This window comes from Astatotilapia calliptera, chromosome 19 (genome assembly GCF_900246225.1).
Source record: "Astatotilapia calliptera chromosome 19, fAstCal1.2, whole genome shotgun sequence".
Classification (NCBI taxonomy): domain Eukaryota; kingdom Metazoa; phylum Chordata; class Actinopteri; order Cichliformes; family Cichlidae; genus Astatotilapia; species Astatotilapia calliptera.
Window position 1 is genome coordinate 21,242,817 of NC_039320.1, and position 17,321 is coordinate 21,260,137.

General features: G+C 38.4%; 3 protein-coding genes across 6 annotated transcripts; 2 read left to right on the forward strand and 1 right to left on the reverse strand.

Annotated features, from left to right (window-relative positions):
* Positions 1-17: 17 nt before the first annotated feature.
* On the forward strand, positions 18-2,608 carry LOC113012188 (uncharacterized). The gene is made up of 3 exons (XM_026152237.1): positions 18-832; positions 985-1,052; positions 1,419-2,608. Exons 1-3 carry the CDS (start codon positions 323-325, stop codon positions 1,519-1,521), a joined length of 681 nt encoding a protein of 226 aa, XP_026008022.1. The 5' UTR covers positions 18-322; the 3' UTR covers positions 1,522-2,608.
* On the reverse strand, positions 2,495-10,223 carry LOC113012187 (kelch domain-containing protein 1). 3 transcript variants are annotated; one of them, XM_026152235.1, is made up of 14 exons: positions 10,115-10,223; positions 9,684-9,800; positions 9,147-9,217; positions 8,792-8,909; positions 8,270-8,382; positions 7,588-7,675; positions 7,388-7,471; positions 5,675-5,755; positions 5,526-5,584; positions 5,301-5,410; positions 5,123-5,195; positions 4,937-5,021; positions 3,141-3,193; positions 2,495-2,775 (listed from the first exon to the last, which is right to left on the reverse strand). In XM_026152235.1, the coding sequence occupies exons 2-14, from the start codon at positions 9,789-9,791 to the stop codon at positions 2,631-2,633; spliced, it is 1,188 nt and encodes a 395-aa protein (XP_026008020.1). In that variant the 5' UTR covers positions 9,792-9,800; positions 10,115-10,223; the 3' UTR covers positions 2,495-2,630. The 3 variants fall into 3 exon arrangements, with proteins under 3 accessions (XP_026008020.1, XP_026008019.1, XP_026008021.1); XM_026152234.1 differs by having other exon boundaries at positions 9,684-9,838; XM_026152236.1 differs by lacking the exon at positions 3,141-3,193 and having other exon boundaries at positions 2,708-2,775; positions 9,684-9,838.
* On the forward strand, positions 9,856-17,018 carry pole2 (polymerase (DNA directed), epsilon 2). Of its 2 annotated transcripts, none has more exons than XM_026152233.1 (19): positions 9,856-9,928; positions 11,604-11,704; positions 11,794-11,869; positions 12,133-12,210; positions 12,364-12,457; positions 12,552-12,626; positions 12,746-12,829; positions 12,991-13,047; positions 13,133-13,181; positions 13,277-13,349; positions 13,932-14,104; positions 14,186-14,275; positions 15,601-15,655; positions 15,744-15,803; positions 15,894-15,971; positions 16,121-16,229; positions 16,406-16,582; positions 16,682-16,749; positions 16,857-17,018. In XM_026152233.1, the coding sequence occupies exons 3-19, from the start codon at positions 11,805-11,807 to the stop codon at positions 16,873-16,875; spliced, it is 1,404 nt and encodes a 467-aa protein (XP_026008018.1). In that variant the 5' UTR covers positions 9,856-9,928; positions 11,604-11,704; positions 11,794-11,804; the 3' UTR covers positions 16,876-17,018. The 2 variants fall into 2 exon arrangements, with proteins under 2 accessions (XP_026008018.1, XP_026008017.1); XM_026152232.1 differs by lacking the exon at positions 9,856-9,928 and adding an exon at positions 11,131-11,292.
* The last annotated feature ends 303 nt before the right edge of the window (positions 17,019-17,321 follow it).

Consider the following 17,321-nt stretch of genomic DNA (forward strand, 5'->3'; position numbering starts at 1 on the left):
CCCTATAAGAAGGCGGAGTTTTCTCCCTGGGGTCCTGAGCCAAACTTGGTTATGTAAGGGATACACAGTTTCTCATCTTGATTTGGAGTTACTCGAAAGTTTACTGCCGTTTATTTTAACAACCTGTCTGTAGAAACATTTTAAAGAAAAGCTTCGTTTTTTGCCAAAGAACTGCCTTCCTATCGTAAAACTAATTGAAGACTGACCTTAACCACTGCCAAGGACCACGCTTTTGTTGGTTAATATTCAACTGCAAAAGCGCTTGCCGTGCCTCAGGAGCAATTTGGAAATGAGACTACACTAGCAGCCCAGACACACGGACATGGGCTCGGGTACAAGCCGAGGAAAAAGAGTCGCACCTGCTTGTGTCAGCGAGGTAAACGTGACCAAAACGGGGACCGATGTCGCTTCACCTCAAAAGGACAGCCGTCTGTTCAAGCCTCTTAAAATTCACTCAGTTTTGCGCAATGTGCGTAACCGCGCGCAACCTGACTGCCACAGCGAAGGGCAGGATTCGGACTTTTCTGGGAATGAGGAGGATATTGATGGAGAACTGGACACAGTTATGGCAGATTACACAGAAAGAGAGAGCGCTTCGGTAAAGAAGACCCCTCCGAAGAAGACGTTCATCAGATCCAAAACATACGGACTGTGTCATTTCAGCCAGGAGGACGCTGAAGACGACTTCAGCTCTGCTCCGAGGCTCCGAGCGTCAGGAAGAGACCAAGAGCCACGTGTCGCACACAGTGTGTCAAGAGATGTAAACAAGAAGGGCAACTCTGCCTTCGCACACGTTAAAAAGCACACATCTGGGTGTACCACCGAGCACAATGTAAGGACTTTTAAATTTCTACTTTTAAGTACTTTTGCCAGATTGTAATCCAGTTTATGAGAACAAAAGTATGCTTTTAAAGTAACAATAACCGCGAGTTATTATTGAATGAAACACATAATATCCATCCTTCCCTCTCTGCTTTATGTCAGTCCTCCTCACAGGGCTGTTTGACAACAGAGGCTTTGTCGGAAGACGTCCCCACATCAGAACAACAACCGTAAGTAGGCAACTTAAATAAATTATTCATTCCTGACCTCAGTGGAGGAAAAATGCGCAGAGCAAGATCAAATTCACCTTAAAGGAATCGAAATACCAAATCCATTATTCTCAGAGCGTATCAGATACGCCAGATGTTTGCAAGCAGGGGAGAAACAGACAAGTGTCTATTGTTGAAGAATGCCAAAAAGAAAAACATTCATATTTCCAACTTTATTCCAACTTTCTCACAGCGCCATTTTTGTTTTGTTAGTTTTGTTTTGTTTGGGCCTCTACACTCTGAGCGTTGGGTTAAACTGTTTAAATATGTGTCACATTTTCTGTTTGTAATCTTCACCTTCCTGATGTGGGTCTCTACATTTCCCAGGACGTTTGATAGCTGCCATGGCTCTTCTCTCACCACGCCAGTCATCCTGTACGATGGATCAGAAGAGGAGCTGATGGATACCATTGAAAGAGAGTTTAGTTGACCCTCCGAGCTAAGAAAGCTCTTTTAGCAAGCTCTCATGACAGGAAACCGTTTGTATTCAAAGAAAGGGAACCAGGGTTTATTCTGACAAATTTCCTGCTTGCTGGAAAGGCTGCACAATCTATATTTATGCAGGGTTGCCAGGAAAAAAATAATGAACACAGTCTGTGTTGAACTTAAAACAGCATCACTCCCAGTCTGTGCATTTAGCCAAGTCTTATTTAACAAGATGCAGCAGTAATTGCAGAGTTAAAACACCAGCTTGAATATGTGCCAGGAAGTTCTCCTCACACTCACAAGGGTTGGGTTTCTGAAGCAGGTAGGGTGTTACTGTCCAGCTCGACTCCTACTGAGCACTCATTTGCTACCTATTACTAACATGGTTTAACATGTCTGTTTAATGAGACAACACAGACCCTTTCTGCCAGTTCTGTAAATGTCAGCAGGAGAGGTACATGCTTGTGATCTTTTAGCAGTAAAGATGGACTTGTTTCCACCAGCGGTTTTGTGTGAGCATAAAGTGTTCAGGGCTTTAGTTTCTCATGTAGCAAACCCTGCCAAGGTATGAGCAGAGAATGTTTACCTAACATTTCCTTCCTGACCGCAGCTCCTGCACTTTCTCCACCCTGCGAGAATGTGGCTACAGAGAGACTTTTAGTTGGGCAAAGTCTGTTTCTGCTGACACAATTCAGCCATTGAAACACTTCAAAATAAAAGCCTGCTGCCACTTAGTGGCAGAATGCAGAAGTTGTGTGCATGAATACAAACGTGAAATTTTATCAAACTTTTTAGAGGAAATTTCCAATATGAAAATTTGGAAGCAGAGTTAAAAAAAATTTGTGTGTGTTTGAAATAAAAAAGCAGAAAATGTCGAGTTGTTGGTCATGTGACTACTCTGGGAGAAAACGTGTCTGTAGCTGCTCTGTTCTGCTGACTGAGTTATCTGCGTATTGTAATAATCTGCATCAGGCAAATCAAAGTGTCAATCTGTCATTTATTCAGCGCAGTCATCGCAGGGACTGTAGGCAGACTGTACAAAATAAAATATTAATTTGTAAAACAATAAAGGAGAAATATAGCACTTTAAACAGCATGGCATTCAAGGTCTTTTTAGCTAGTCATTTGCTTTTTCGAAGGCCTGTAGAAAGAGATCCTTCTCTGTAAGAGCTTCAGTAGCTTGCGAGGCAGGAGAGGAAGTTGATTTCGGAGCACCTCGTTGTTTCTCACATTCTTTGCAATGTAATCCTCACAAATCCTGTCAGGAGGAGGAAAAAAAAGCCTGTCAATTCTCATTTCTATTTTGGGAGACGAATGCATATTTAAAGTAACGTGCCCTACAAAGCAGCAGATACTTAGGACAGCAGATATTTTACTTGTCTCTAACAGAGCTGCTGCAGGACAAACTTGTTTGTAGCAATAAAGTGAGAATCACGGTAGGTCAGGCAAGGCTGATGGCGCCTGTGAAAACTCCGCCTCCTCCCACTTTACATCCTATTCATTTTGCATCGGACTTAATAAGTGCTGCAATGCTCTGTGTCGTACAAGGGATCTCGCTTTTACTTTTCTTGCCTTAGTTTTTTGACATCTTGCTGGTAAAGGTATCACAGAAAGTTTTTTTACCTAAACAGGGGATATGGTTGCGTCTGAAAAACAAGTGCATCATTGCAGTGACCCTGAAAAGAAATGCACAAGGTTTACATAGGTTCACATCCATAGACATATTTGTAGTCTTCATTTATTCACAAAACTATGTTCATTAGATCAGTTCCTTTAGCAAACATTCTCCGTAGGTTTTTTAATGCCTCATTGTCAGGTGTAGACTGCTCTGTAGAGAGAAAGAGACCTGATGCCTTACAAAGCAAGATTAAGGGCTTAGTTAACTTCATGGTTAACGCTGAGTTTTCAGTGTTAGAAAGGCAGTTCACTTCATGTTAGGGTACACTGCCACGGTAACTTGTACTTCAGACCTAAGGGGAGTACTACAAATCAGGATTAATGGGTTAATTTGCGAAGTCTCGAAATGGGCTGACTTTTTTAGTAATCTATGTTGAAAACACCCAGACAGGAACATGTTCGGTTTGAAATCATCATAAAGTTCCAATTTTTTCCCTATTCTATTAATTCAGTTTGCTTCAGTTTTATTTATATAAAGTACTTAGTGTACTAGAAACAATCCCACAACACTCTATGAGCAAGTATGTGGCGACAGTCGGAAAGAAAAATTCCCTTTTAAGAAGAAGAAATCTCAGACAGAAACCAGGCGTAGGGAGGGGTGACCCTTCCACCATGACCAGAAGAGGGAGAGGGGAAATTTAGAAGGGAGCCAATATAGGGCAGCTCATAAGGGAGAAATATGGTCTCTCTTTCAAGTCCCTGTCAGTACACTCTCTGCACCACTTTGGATCAATTGGCTTTTCAGGGAGCTTTTGGGGCAACCTGATAATAATGAATTAAAATACAGGAGCCTCAAAGTAATAAAGCATTAAATGAAATGTAAATTCTGGTGATTCTGAAATTTTACAAATATTTTATACTCGATTTTAATCAGTTGCTAACACTCGTTTACACATCTGGAATTGCAGCTACTAGAACACAGAGCAGAAACTGTTCAGACTTTTTATAACCAGGAACACTTATTCAATCAATAAAACCTGCTTCACTTTGATCTGCAGACAAACTAACTAACCTCTGATATAGCTGTGTTGAACTTGCTACCTCATATAGCACTCTGACCTGCTCTGCAGGTTATGTTTCAGTTAAGAGATAAACAGTACAAAAATACCACCTGATCACAAATCAATTCTCTGGAAAACAGTGTCACCATTCCTGGAAGAGCCCATGTAAAGGCAGATCTATAGTTTAAAAAGACTGTTTAAAGTCTATGTTTTTTTGTTATAAGCATTAATAAAAAACATAGATCGTCAAAAACAAGCTCTAATTTGCATTGGCTGCAGCCATTCAAACCCACTTACACAGTGCTGCTTCGGCTGCATTTGTGTCACCTTTAGCCGATATTATATGTTCAGATTTTTCATATTTTCCTAATATGAAGAAAAAGTTTGCCCTTTCTTTCTGAAATATGCCACTGTGCTACCAGCAGACTTGTCCATGTCTACGATTGTTGTCTTTCATGTCATAGCTTGGAAGCGCTGGGTTGACTTAGTTAATTACCACCTTTGTTTGTGTCAGTGGAAGTGAAGCCAGATAAGCAAATGATAACTGTGCACGTTGAACTTGCTTCGAAGTACAAGCCCCTGCAGTATAGAGTAAACCCTGTTTAAATTTTACATAACATACATGTAAACAAAAACATAGTTTTCATGTTGCACCTGTGTCATGATTTCCAAAGACGTGGAAAATTAAACTAACTTCACCTTTGTTTTTAGCTTCTACATGCGTCTCCCTCTGATACTTACAGTGTCGACAAGCAAGATGTAGTCACAACTTCCACCAAACACAATCACATCAGCATCTTTGCCTGGATTAGCTGTGTGCCACAACCTTAAACAGGAGAAGGTACCACTTAAAATCTGATCACAGTTTACAGCAACGCTTTATAACGTTTGTTCAGAGTAATAAATATTACATTCATAAGTTGTTACCTTGGCTTATTCTTAAAGGGATGCTCTAACTCTTTCCACTTCTTTGTTTCGACATCAAGCAACCACCCATCACCTAATCGAGCAAGGTTTGTTTTACTAAGAAGAAAACAACTAGAGGACATAAAAGGACCAAAGCAGCAAAGGAAATAAACTTGAATAAGAGGATGCATTTTCTTACTCATTGGTTTGCAGTCAACACTCAGACCTCCAAACAGGAACAAGGTGTTGTCTGATACTGCTGTGAGTGTGTGCCATGATCTCCCCACCGGAGTTGGGGACAACGGGATTCTGGAAAACCGATTTGGCATGATACACACAGTTAACTTAAAAACTCACTGTGAGCTCAGGTTCTGCATACACCACATGACAAGGTACAGTATAGCAATGACACATGGCTACATACATTTCTGACCATGTCCATGATTCAAGGTTTAAGCAATGGATGTCATTTGTCCTGGTTTCCTGCATTTAAAAAACAGCACAAGTAACTTTCTCTGATCAACACAACATGCATCCATAAACACTACATCGAAAACCAACTGGGACTCTTACCATAACTCTACCTCCACAAATGTATCCTCTGTAACCGAGCGCAGCACTGCCATGGGCTGCCCTTGGAGCAGGAGCTCGGCCCTGCAAGCAAAAACAGTGTATAGTACTGTGCAAAAGTCTCAGGCTACTCCAACATTTCTTTATTTTTTTGCTTCCAGGGACCCAGATGTTATTGGAATTTTTTTTAAAGTTCTTGATGAGTTCTCCAGACTTTCTGAAAGTCAAAGTTACCTTTTCTGTACAACATTGAGTGTCTAAGAGCATTTCAACCAATGGTGTTTTCAAAATAGATAGCATTATGAACACAGAAATGTACTACCTGATTTTGTTTCATTTACTTATTTTTTAGCCATTCAGTGATAGACTTTCTAATGTGATCATTGTCCCTGCTGCATAACCCAAGTATGCTTGAGCTTTGGTGCACAAAACTGATGATCTGACATTTTCTACTCAATCTGCTCTCCATTAATTTCGGTAAGTCATCCCAGTCCCCAGACCATCACACTACCACCACCATTTTTGACTGTTCTGTATTGAAATGCTGTGTTAGTTTTATGCCAGATGTAAAGGAATTCAAACCTTCCAAAAAGTTAAACTTTTGTCTCACAGAATATTTTACCAAACATCTTTGAGCTCATCAAGTTTCTCCTTGGAGGTCTCCCATGAATGCTGTTTTTGCCCAGTTTCTTTCTTATTGTTGAATCATGAACTCCTAACTGAGGCTAGTGAGGCTGGCCTCTCTCTCTAGATCTCTAGATGTTTTTGTGACTTCTGTTCTAACCTCCTGGATGAGTCATCAATGAGCTCCTAGAGTAACTTTGGTCAGCTGTCCACTTCTGGGAAGGTTCACCACTGTTCCAAGTTTTCTCCGTTTGTGTATAATGGCTCTCATCGTGGGTCACTGGATTCCCAAAGCCTTATAAATGGCTTTTCAACCCTTTCTAGACTGACATATGTCAATAATTTGACTTTTCAGTTGTTTCTGTAGCTTTTTGAGATCTTTTAGCCAACTTCACTTTGTTAGACAGACTATATTTCAGTGATTTCTTGAGCCAACAGGTCTAAAGGTCTTGGGGTTTGATAGTGAAATTGAACTCAGATTGCGGTTTATCACAGTTAACTCCTTTTTAAAAAGGGGAAAATTCTGTTTTTCAGGTAGGTTTGGATAGCCTTTTTCCCTTAATAAATGAAATCATAATTTAAAAACTGCCGTTTGCGTTTACATTGGTTATCTTTGTCTGAAATTCCAATTTGTTTGATGATCTGTAATGACGATCATGTAATATGAAAGTAAATCAAATATGCAAAAAAAACAGCAAAAGGGCAAACCCTTTTTCACACTGTACATGGTAGCATTTCTTACAGATTGCACTGGATAAGAACAACACGCATAGGTGATGATGAAATATTGCATCAGCTGTTTCTGTTCAGCTGTGTAAGCATGCCCTGCAGGAGCTGCAGTCAAAGATGTTCCACATTTCTTATACACTGTCTCATCAAAGTGTTGTATAAAGATTGCATGTGCTCAATTTTGGAACATTTTGAGAGCAACAGTCAAACATGCCTAGCCTTAGGTCTTAATAATTATCTTTTATTTATATTTCCACTTGTGAAGTTACTAATTAAAGTTTTATAGCATCAGGGGAAAAATCCCACACATGAAATTCCTGACTTCAGTCAATACCAGCATGAATTAATCTCAAACTGACTCACGTGGGTCCGCGGTTCACTCCAGCTGGACTGCATGGGGTCAAATATGTGAACTTCATTGTTCCATCCCCAAAAGACATCTCCCACCTGGCAATAACAAAAGAGCTAAGCAGGTGTAAAGAAGCTAACTTTTCTAACAAAAACCTTCAAAAAAATCTCACAGAGACAGCTAACAGACTTGTAGTGAGTAACAAAAAACCTACCCATGAAGTTTCATCCACAATAAAGCTTCCACTCCTCCGGTCGAGATCACTCAGTAGTTTGTGACCATAACCACCAAAGTAGGCGAGCCTGGAAAAATATCACACAAAAAAATAATTTCCAATTAACATAAAATTATACATCCAATCAAGAACAGACGTAACGCTGAATAGTTTTCAAAACTCAACACAGGTTGTGTTTTTGTTCGGATGATGACTTTAAGATAAAGAATGCTAAAAAGATGTTGAAAGCCTGACAAAACCTGGATTTAACGTCAAATCCAAAAACAGTAAAACCAAGATTACAAGATTAACTTGTTAACAAAAAATGTTGATTGTGTGGACATCCAAATCTGCTCGGAAATTGGTGCAGGAAACAAAGACACATGGATAGCCTCTTCACTTCATGTATCAAAGTAAGATCAAACACCCAGCATTCAATTTAAAAAATGAAAAAGACACGGAAACCTAATTTATCTATTTATCTGTCCATTTTCTTTCACTTTTCCAAACCAGCGTCATGCGGGGAAAATTCAGTATCTAATCCTCAAAATTTCTTTAGTACCAGTTTTTGACAAGTAATCTTAAAAATAGATTTTAGTTCACAACTACTGATTTCCTGTAGTGATTTATGTGGTAACAAAATGCTGAAAATTAAACTTGATTAAAATTTCACTGTGCTCACCGTCCATTGTAAACCCAGCAGGACAATTTGTCTCGGGGAGAGGGGGCTGAGCCAAACTCATGCATTATCCTCTTCCATGTATATTTCCCATCTTCCAGGTTGACGCCGTACATCTGTAGGATGAGAAACACTGATCAAATCTTCATTCCTTTATCTCTTTGCTGCATTTATTTATCAACATTTAACATTTTCTTTCAGCGTCTTTCCGGTCTTTCCACCTTAAGTTCATGCCCATAGATACTTCTGTTTCGCACAACATTATAAGGTTTATGTGGAGTTTTTGACCACTAGAGGCACTACAGAGTAATCTTTAAATGATCAATACTTCCAGCTACTGATCATGGACACAAAAAACATAAAATGTACATTATTTTTAAAACACTATCTCTCCAAATTTTACATAAGGAAAGAAAGCATCGGGAGTGCTTGCTAAACCTTAAGCATTCACACAATGTAAACATAACTATGTTTACAAAAAAAACACGTGTCATTAACAGTCACTTCCTCAGATATTAGTCAAACCTGATTGGTCTGTCCATTGTCATCACAACCTCCAAATATGTACATGTGTCCATTCATGTAGCAGCTGCAGGTCCCAGACATGGGGGGAGGGACGTCCCCATCCATGTGACACACCTTCCTTCAGAAAAATGGAAAAAGAAAAGAAAAATGCAGAAAAACTGCTTATATTCACTCACAACTCAGAAGTCAAACAGCCCCAGGAGAGTGCTTGTAAGTTCAAACATAGCTGAAATGTCATATGACTCCAACACAATTTCCACGAGTTGAAAAACAGAGTGAAAGTCAGGGCTTAACAGGCATTGGTATTTTTTGTTTTGCAAACAGAAGCAAGCAGGAATTTTTTCAGTCTTCTTACCAAATACCTGCGTCTAGTTCATACACCCAGATTTCATCATTAGGTAAGAAAACTTCTTCCTCAGCAACAGACTGGAAAGAACAAAATAATTAAATAAATTAAGCACTTTAGCATAACGTCTCATTTCATTTTTATATTTTCATCTGTCTCCAGAGAAGTGTCAGGTGTTTGAGTCAGAAATGAAAAACAAAACGAAATTAAATTAAACTAAAAAAAATATTTTATATTAACAGATGTTTAATCACTACTGACTTATTAACATATAAGAAGCATTATAATACAGGTGCAGGCGGTGGAGTTAGGTCATGTGGTTTGGGAAATGAAAGCAAAAAAAAAAAGCAAGAAGCTGTTACATATAATAATGCACAGCAGTCCTCATTTATTTATGAATGTATTTTTATTTTTAATTTTACTAGGTATAAATTGGCATATACAGTTAATGCCACCATTTAAATATCACATGTTTAATACAGTACTGGAGAAATTTCCCTTCTCTTCCTTGTCATTTGTGTCTTTTATGTTTCAGTGTTTTCTCACCATATAGCCTCCCCACACATACAGGAGATTGTCATGCAACACAGCAGTATGTCCGCTTCGTTCCCGGGCGACCAGCTCCGAGCAGTGCCTCTCAAAGGCGGAATCCATAACTGACTGCTATTTACACACAGAGACGTGAAGGCATGCACTTGAACCTAAAAATCACACAAAAAAGGAAAAAATGTCTAAATGTCTCACCTATGCTCAACTATATGTATTTACGAGAACAAAGGCAACAGCTAACTGTGAGTAGAAACTCGAACCATCCTACTGTCTTCGGTTTATGCTAAATATTATTTGGGTATGCGAAAAGAAAAAAATGGTAGTCTACTAATTCAACCGACAAAAGCTCGGAACAGGTTAATACATAACCACAGTACAAAAACACTGAAAAACTAACGTTTAAATAACCATACTTAGTGCATACTCACGGGACGCAACGCGCTGTTAGCTGTCGGATATTATTTCTTCATGTTTTTAAACCTACATATTTTGGACAAGAAAGCCTCGGTGCCAAATACTGTAAACACAGCTACAAAATAAAATACTACTTCCGGTGAACCTCTTCCAGCATAAAATTTCTATTTGTTTTGTTTGTTTGTTTTTATCTCACAATAACTCGGAATTTTGAAGTTATTGAGTCAAAATTTCGAGATATTAAGCCAAGAATTTTACTCTTGGACAGCATTTTGTCCTGTTATTTATTTATTTATTTTTGTATAGATTTTTGTTTTGGTTTTGTTTGTTTCAAAAGAAGACCCAGAAAGGCACAGTTGTTCAGCTTGTACAACATGGACAGTTTCTCTGTCCATCCATTCATAAGCACTAATAACCAGTACTTATGACTAATTACACTATATAGTCAGTAATATATTCAAAAGGATTTTTTTTATAAACTTGAATTAAGGCCAAACAAACAAATATTTTCCAAAATCAATTTCGAAATCAAAAAATACCATGAGACAAATCTACAGTTTTGGAGCAGAATTGTTTGTGTCATCGATACAGTTAATTTGTGGCAATAAACAATTACTAACGTATGGTTCACTATGGTAGCTTACTGACAAATAATGAAACTACTATGTTTTATATAATTATCACAGTCTATAAATGGCAGTAAAATATAAGGTGACACGTGATAGAGTAATTGTATTCTGTTTTGTCAAATCACTATTAACATGCTAAGAAATATACAATATAAACAATGTAACACCTTTTGCGCTTCGTTTTGATAACTTCTGTTATTATTGTTATTATTTTTGTTATTCATAAATAATTTATCCTTAAAAAGCTAGGTGATGTTTTATGCATCTTTAGCCTGTATTAAAAAACACAATAATGGAAATTAGAATAGACTTAAAAGAGAAACTCACAGTCAAAAAAAACATAATTTTGTGAAAATGATTCGGCAGATTTGTTTTCAAGTTCGCTTTTTTTAATAAAATAGAGGCGGCCCCTAAGACGGAAGTGACGACACTTGCGGAAGTTTGCGGAAGTTGACATTTAGCGCCAAAGCTTGAGTCGGAGCAGAAATAATCATGGATGTTGCACGCAGAATAAAGACGAAAGTGTCTTCTGGCTTCAAGATGAGAGGACTTATACTGCGCCCGTATGTATTCTTGTGTAGATAAAAATTTTTTTTTTCTGCTTTGAAAACTTTCGAAAACACAACGACGTCTTTTGTTTCATCTTGAAGTTACGAACAGGCAGCTCGCTGTGCAAGCCTTCTGTATTTTGCCTTATTAAATACAGAAAAAATGTTTTTAAAAACGAACAAAGAAAGCTTTTTACACTTTTGTTAGACTTCATTTTTATTGGATGTGCACATATAATTCGATGTAGTTGGACCGTGTTTAGTCATGTAGTTGTTATCTTTGTTTATTTATTTGTTGATTGGCTTCTTCTTGTTCTGCGCTCCAGTGAGGCCAGCAGGTACCTTGTAGAGGTGCTGGAGTCCGTCAGTCATTCTGAACTTGATGATATTATTGAAAGGGTCTTGGATGCAGTGGAAAAACAGCCATGTGAGTGCAGTACAGCTTGTTGTGTGCTCCTATGTTTGTGCTCCCATGTGAGTTTTTTCAGACTGTGACTGTACTGATTTTTCGCGCAGTGTCCTCCAGCATGATCGAGATGTCCGTGGTGGAAAGTGCCGTGCAGGATTGCACTCAAACTTGTGACGAAACAATGTAAGTTTAAAAAAATAGCATTGTTCTAATATTTTTGGAAGGACTCGGGGTGTCCTTTGTACATCGACTGAAATGAAATATCCACTGGACTTATTACTCATGTAGAAGCTGACACAGTATGCTTAATTAATTGATCATAAAGCATTTTAATATAATGAATGCCGGTAAAAACTAAATGCTGGGACAGAAATCATTCAGTTGCAGGTTCTTTGTAGAGTAAGGTTGGGATTAACTTGTTTACTTATATGAGTCGTCCCTTCCAGAGATAATGTTTTCAACATAATTGGAGCCTTTGATGTGCCCAGATACATTTACAGTGTGGAGAGGAAGAAATTTGTACCGTGAGTAAAACAACTTTGGTTTTTTTTTTTCTCTTTTGTTTTAAAGTTAATGTAAATTATTGTTTAAATATAAATGTTTCTGCCGTTTTGCAGACCGCAGTGTGTCTGGCAAAGATTGTAAAGCTTTTATTTTGACTTTTGACTTCCATCCAGCATCAGTATGACCAGTCATCCAGCCCCCAGTCTGTGTGGCCTGGCCAGAGAAAAAGCTGAACTCTTCAGGGAGCGCTATACAATCCTTCAGCAAGTCAGTAAAATCTGTCTCATGATTCCAGGCTGACCTGCTGTCTTTGCTGCCATTTTTAATATGTATAGTGTGCATGTCGTATTCATTTCTGCAGCGAACACATCGCCATGAACTCTTCACCCCGCCAGCGATAGGAGCTGCTGTTGAAGAGGGTCAAAACAAATTTCAGGTATCACATCTAAGCTACTGTAATGGACACTGTGTTAAACGTGTATTACCTCATGTCAGCTATTTAAAAAAACAAAACAAATTTAACTAACCATTTTTAGCATTATTTGTGTTTCCTAGCTGAAGACGGTTGAAGCATTGCTTGGTAGCACAGCTAAACTGGGAGAGGTGATTGTACTTGGTATGATCACACAACTGAAAGAGGTTAGTGATCCAGATAAATATAAGAGATTATGTTTTGTTTTGTTTTCCATTTCACTGAATGCGATGAAAATTGTGACTTTATGTTCAGTTTGAGGATTTTGTTGTTGTTGTTGTTGTTGTTTAATCTGGTTCATTTAACATTTGAAAACCATTCTTTTCAGGGTAAATTTTACCTGGAGGACCCAAGTGGAACAATACAGCTGGACTTGTCCAAAGCAATATCCTTTGATGTTAATAAAAGTCCTTCATATTATGCAAAATCACATGGAATATAAAAGATAAATTCCTTAGCTCCACTCTCACCAGTTTCATAATGGCCTCTACACAGAATCCTGCTTTGTACTGGCAGAAGGTAAGATAATTATTCTAGTAAAAATGGCAAAATGTGGATTTTATACACACATCCAAGCCTATTTGTGAATTTGCAACTCACGGTTTGTTTTCTAGGTTGGTACGAGGACTCTGTGTTCCACGTCAATGGTTTCGGGTTCCCACCAACAGAGCCTTCATCAGCCACAAGGTCAGAGGAAGAGTAGTTGTACTACAAAATATACATTTTGACATTACATTCTAGTATAAAGTATGAGTTTCTGTGTGTGTGAGATCATGTTCAGACTAAAAGTTAAGGAGCTTCCAGTGAAGTGAAGTCAGTTTAACTTGTCTTCCTTGTTAATTTGTGAAAATGCCACTGAATTAATATGAAGGCAAATACTCTTTAAGTTGGAGATCATCGTCATTATAAGCTACACAGACATGCCAAGATCACACTTCTCAACAGCAGACTATAAAGACTGAATACAGTCACAGTATGTTACAGGAGGGCTTAGTTCCCCAGCCTTATTGTAGTCAGAATGCAGGACTTAAAAATGTTTTTTTAGGAAACTTTTAAAGTGTATAATTTTAATTCAGTTACCATCAGGGGATTGTTAAGAAACAGCATCTTATGAGAACACGATGAGCAATTGTGGATTTGGGCTGTCCTGCTTGGGTCCACAGTATTATTTCATGTTTTACTTGAATTCCTTGATAACTACGGCTCTATTATATGAGGTCCCCAGAAAATGATTCTGATTCCTTGGTGTAATTGTTATATTATTTCCAGAGCATACTACGGAAACATTAACTTTTTTGGAGGTCCATCTGCCACTTCAGTGAAAACGTCCGCAAAGTTGAAGCAGCTGGAAGAGGAGAATGAAGACGCCATGTTTGTTATCGTCTCCGATGTCTGGCTGGACAGTGTGGAAGTGATGGAAAAGCTCAACATCATGTTCTCAGGTCTGATAGTGAACTTTACAAGTCAACAGTACACTTTTGCGTGACACCAGTAACATTTTTGATGTCATTTCTAAATTGCAGGATATGCTGCCATGCCCCCCACCTGCTTCATTTTCTGTGGAAACTTCTCTTCTGCCCCGTATGGGAAGACACAGCTCAAATCACTCAAAGGTAAAGTCTCATAACACACTGAACATCTTGAAATCTCTGCTTGTGAGTTTTGACAGATGCTCTAAAATTTTATTGACATAGTTTTTTGTGTAAACACTGTATGGATCAATTGACTGGCCGTGATATGGAGCTCACGCTGAACGTAAGCACAGCGATTTCCTGTCACGTATGTCCTGTGACAATTCCAGGAATGTTTATTTAAACAAGACAGCTGTGAAACGACGTGTCCTCTGCTGTCCGCTATTATTTTGGTGTCTGAATCCTGGTGTGTGTCCTCAAAAAATTCCTCCGTGGAATGAAAACATTAGTGCCCCTGACATACTGCATACTCTGACCATCTCATACTTCAGTGCACGTTATTTATGGAGCAAATATGGCTGCTGTGCAAGTCATTAACTGTTATAGGAAACAGAGAGTGAATAAAGAGCCACAAGCCAGTGTTATTTGTTTAAAACGATAAGAAGAATAACAAGCTGCTGGAAACACTCCTCAGAGATTCTGGTCCATATTGACATGATAATATCACACACTTGCTGTAGATTTGTTGGCTGGACATCTCCCATTCAACCACATCCCAAAGGTGCTCTATTGAATTGAGGCCTGGTGACTGTGGAGGTCATGTGAGTACAGTAAACTCACTTTCATAGTCATATCTTGTTGGAAGCAGTCATCAGAATATGGATACCCTGTGGACATGATCAGCATGATATTCAGGTAGGCTGTGGCATTTAAAGTTGATGCCACAGCAGAAATCGAGACTCGACAGACCAGGCAACATTTTTCAAATCTTCTGTTATACAATTTTAATCCATTGTAGCCTCAGTTCAGTTTTTAGGTGACAGGAGTAGCAATCAGAGAGATCTTCTGCTGCTGTAGCCCGTCTGCTTTAAGGTTTGACATGTAGTGCATTCAGAGATGCTCTTAAGGATACAGGGTTGTAACAAGTGGTTATTTGAGTTACTGTTGACTGCCCATCAGGAAACAAGCCAGTTTTGTCCAGAGTTGGTTGTGTGGGAAAATCCCAGTGGATCAGCAGTTTCTGACCAGCTTTTTTGGCACCAACAATCACATCTGCTTAAATCACCTTTCTTCCCTATTCTGTTGTATGGTTTAAGTCTTAAATGCTTCCACATGCATAAACGCATTCAGTTGCTACCATGTGATTGGCTGATTAGATGGATATTTTGAATAGCTATACATATATAATCGGTCAATGCTAAAATCTGTAGAACATCTGAACAATTTAATAAAGGGACAAAGACAAAGGTTTTCAGAGGTTTTACTCATTTTTTTTATTATTATTAATTTTGTTTATTGTTTTTTAGAGTCACTGAAAGCCCTTGCTGATGCTATATGCTCATACCCCAGCATTCATAGCAGGTAAGCTCTAATAGATTTTTCACTCTGTTCTGCTATTGTTTTGTTTTCTACTTACTCATGTTTCAGTGTGTTCATCTTAAACCCGCAGTAGTCGCTTTGTGTTTGTTCCCGGTCCTGAAGACCCTGGTCCAGGCACCATCCTGCCACGGTAAACCTTAATAGACGCTTAGATTTCAACTTTATTCTGTGAGATTTTGATTCGAGTGGTTTGAACAAATGTGGGTAAACTATGTTTCAGACCTCCCCTGGCAGACCACATCACAGAGGAGTTCAGACAGAGAGTGCCATTTTCTGTGTTCACAACTAATCCATGCAGGTGAAACAAACATGTGGCTCTTATTTGATGCACAAGTATCTGCTAGTGTGTTTAATTAAGCTTGGAGTACAGGTTTTAGATATGATTTTGAATAGTTTTAGTTAAAACCATGCAGACACATAATGTAATGATGCATATTTCTCTGACAGGATTCAGTACTGCAGCCAGGAGATTATCATTATCAGAGAGGACCTGGTCAACAAGATGTGTAGGAATTGTGTCCGATTGCCCAATAACAATCTTGACATTCCAAACCATGTGAGTTTCAACTTTTCTTAACAAACCTGTTCATACAGGAAGAATCATCACTTCAGCATTTATCATGTTGTCAGAGGTTTATAAGCCTTTGTTAATCATTTTTTGCTAATATTTTTAAAGCAAAAAGTAGCTTTTAGTAGTGATAGTAGTATTTTTCTTTTTCTTTCTCTTCTCAGTTTGTTAGGACAATCCTATCCCAGGGTCACTTGACTCCACTGCCTCTGTATGTCAGTCCTGTATTCTGGGCCTATGACTTTTCCCTACGAGTCTACCCGGTACCTGACGTCATCGTCTTCGCAGACAAATACGACCCCTTCAGCATCACTAACACAGACTGCCTCTGTGTCAACCCGGTATGAATGAATGACAGATTCTTTGTCAGAAAATCGTAGAGGATGCTTTCTTCTAATATAAGTAAGCAATATCTTTTTTTAACCTGTTTACTTTGTCAGGGTTCCTTCCCAAAAAGTGGATTCAGTTTCAAGGTGTACTATCCATCCAACAGGACAGTTGAGGACAGGTGGGTTTTTTCCTCTCTCTTTGTTTTTGGTGTATTTAACAGTGACAATGGTGGTTTTAATGGTGATTGTGCTCAAACTAAACAGTTTTCTTATTTCTTCTTCACAGCAAACTTCAAGGGCTGTGAAGAAAATCCCGGATTTGCAATTTGACTGTACATTACTTTTGTATGATATTAGATGTTGAAAATTGACTGGTAATCAAATAATTTTATGGTCTTTGAGTCTTTGTTCTATGAGGAATAATAAAGTTTTTATGCTTTGTACTGAACTTTCTGACCTTTTTGTGTCTATTAGGGCTGCCACAAACTATTATTTTGATAGTCGACTAGTCACCGATTATTTATGCGATTAGTCGACTAATCAGATCATCATCCACTGGACGTAAAACTACAGCTTATTGCACCAGCAGCATCTGCTCTTATATAACTATCATTAGCTTACAGCTTTAAGCTTTTAAGGTGCTAACTAAAAATAAAGACAAGATGATAGTTTATTCAATTTTAATGAAATTTGCAGATTGTTTCGGTAAAGTTTAATAAACTCCTTGCTATCTAAAATATAACAGGACACC